General features: G+C 36.5%; 1 protein-coding gene across 1 annotated transcript; it reads right to left on the bottom strand.

Annotated features, from left to right (window-relative positions):
- Positions 1-201: 201 nt before the first annotated feature.
- Positions 202-2407, bottom strand: LOC136264736 (E3 ubiquitin-protein ligase TRIM71-like). The gene is made up of 2 exons (XM_066059511.1): positions 776-2407; positions 202-732 (listed from the first exon to the last, which is right to left on the bottom strand). Exons 1-2 carry the CDS (start codon positions 2405-2407, stop codon positions 202-204), a joined length of 2163 nt encoding a protein of 720 aa, XP_065915583.1.
- Between the last annotated feature and the right edge of the window lie 204 nt (positions 2408-2611).

Genomic DNA, 2611 nt, shown 5'->3' with positions numbered 1-2611 from the left:
TTTTTGCAAATAATGTAATATAAAAGCTAATGTACGCATACACACTAAATAACTCAGGTAACTACGACAAAAAAGAGTACAGAGTAGTTACAAGTTTACAGTAATATGAAAAACATTGCATGTTATAAACTTGTGCATAACTACAATAGCAATGTAATAGCCAAAACTACAGTTTGCGTATATAGAGTATTATAGCTGCAATTAATAATCAGAGAAAATCTGGATTCTTTTGTTGGAGCAATCACAGACATAAATGCTACCGTTAGGAGTACAGGTTATTGCTCGGGGAGCTGAAAACTGACCAGTACTAGAGCCACTCGATCCAAAGCAGTGTATGAAGACACCATCTTTGTCAAAGATTGATACACAATTGTTACCTTGCTCAGTTACAAGGATAAAGTCATATAAATCAATAGCCAGACCAAATGGATTGTTCAGTTGACCCCCATCACTACCCTGTGTACCAATCTTGTCCACATAGTTACCATCAAGAGTAAAGATGGAGATGCAGTGATGACCACAGTCAGTAACAAGTACCTGATTGTTATTGGTGACTGCTACATCCCAGGGATTGCTCAAATGACCTGACCCAAAAGTGTTGCTGTACTGGCTATTACACAAAAATACTGAGATGCGGTTATTACCTTGATCAGCAACATAAACTTTGTCACTGTATACTGTGATACCTGCTGGACTGGATAGCTGACCATCACCCGATCCTTTGTTGCCGAACTGTAGTAATTAAGTAGCCACCATCGATGTCAAACTTCTGCACCCTGTTGTTATTATGATCGACCACATACAAGTGGTTGTTGGCATCAAATGCTAATCCACGAGGATTACTAAACTGGCCATTTCCATTGGACTCGATTTTTTTAGCCACCTGGTCTTTATCATCAAATATGTACACACAATGGTTGGAATAATCTGCTACTGCCCACACACCATCCTTGCCAAATGCAATACCCCATGGCTCACCCATCTTTCCATCATCATTCACTATCTTGCTAGGTTTATCTAGTGTAGTGTGATGACGTATTAAAATGTTGAACAGACATTTTTCGTTAATGTTCTGTTCCTTAATAGTTGCTGAAACCTCCACCTCTCCAGGTTGGGTGGGTACAAAGGAGGCTGTATAGCTGTCATCTTGGTTTTTTTCAACCCTAACTGTAATAACATCTCCTGTTTTTGGCTTTGCTTGAGCAGCTATTTTACTATCTCCTTTTCTGCTAGGATGATGATTGTCATCTTTGGTTATAATTGTGAGTTTCACCTCCTTATCAACCTGTCCATAGGCTGGAATGTATGCAATTGCAGTATTGAATGTGGAATTATCACCATATGAGAGATTGCCAAAGAAAGGAAAGGAATGCTCATGCTCTTTGCTAAAATTCATATTTGCTAATTCTACTGGTTCAATGTCTAGGTTTTTGTAACTTTTATCTAGTCTATTCACATCTTCAGTTATTTGTTTTTTCATAAACAATGCTTCATGATTATCTGACCGAATCTTCACTACCTCGCTCAACTTTTTCGAACACTCAAGTTGGTCATGATTATGTTTAAGCTGCTGTAGTTGTAACAAAGCTGCCTTCTTCTTTTGTGCTGATACTTCACGTAACTCTTGCTTCAAATTTTTTCTTTGTTGTTTCAATGCTTGTTCTACCTGGTCAAAGTAACTATCAATTTCTTGCTCAACCTCAGCAGCTTGTAACTCAATCTTCTCAATGGTGGAAGAAACCTTTTCCTCACTTGTGGTTAATTTATCAATCATATCATCTACTGGTTTAATAACTTCATCCATCTTGTCTAGATGTTGTTTTGCCATCTTTTTCACAGCATCATGCTTGTGTTCTGCATGGTCTTTTATAGTACAATAGTGACATACCAACTGGTCACATGTTTCACAGTAGAAACTTAGTTTTTTTTCATGTTCATTACACCGTTCTTTTTTTGATGAGTTTAATTGCAAGTTGATATCTTTCTTCTCAGATCGTATTTCATCAAGCTGTAGTACACTGTGACCTTGATGGTCTCTGCAGGTTACATGAAACTGAGTGCAATCTTTGCATTGTAATTTAGCACAATCGGTGCAAAGTGATATTGCTGGCTGATTTTTAACACAAACATTGCATATTACTGCTTCATTTTTTTCTATTTTTTGCTTTATTACTATCTCATCTGCAAGACGGGTAAAGAAAGAATGATTTGGTAGTTCTTTTAGTCCATCAGAAGTGACTGGAGTTGTCTTCTTACACACAATACAAGTCAAGTCAGAGTCTTTCTGCAATTTCACAAGACACTCTTCACAGTATACATGCAAACAAGGAAGATACTTTGGTCTCTTATATAGTTCATGGCAAACAGGGCAAAGGAGGTAATCTGTAAAAGCTTGATCAGTGGCCATTTTGAAAGTAGAAATCTAAGCAACACAATCTAAAAGAGTTGAATTTATAGATTTACATAAATTATAAAATTGCATAATTGCATAAATGATTACACACATATAAATGTATCCATGTAAACATGCCATTATTAAAATATATTATTATTGACATCATGAAATGGCTACCACCTTTGACTTCACAACTTTTTTCAACTAGGCTTTGTA

This window comes from Dysidea avara, chromosome 8 (assembly GCF_963678975.1).
Source record: "Dysidea avara chromosome 8, odDysAvar1.4, whole genome shotgun sequence".
Lineage (NCBI taxonomy): Eukaryota > Metazoa > Porifera > Demospongiae > Dictyoceratida > Dysideidae > Dysidea > Dysidea avara.
This window is presented reverse-complemented; position numbering and strand designations above follow the sequence as displayed.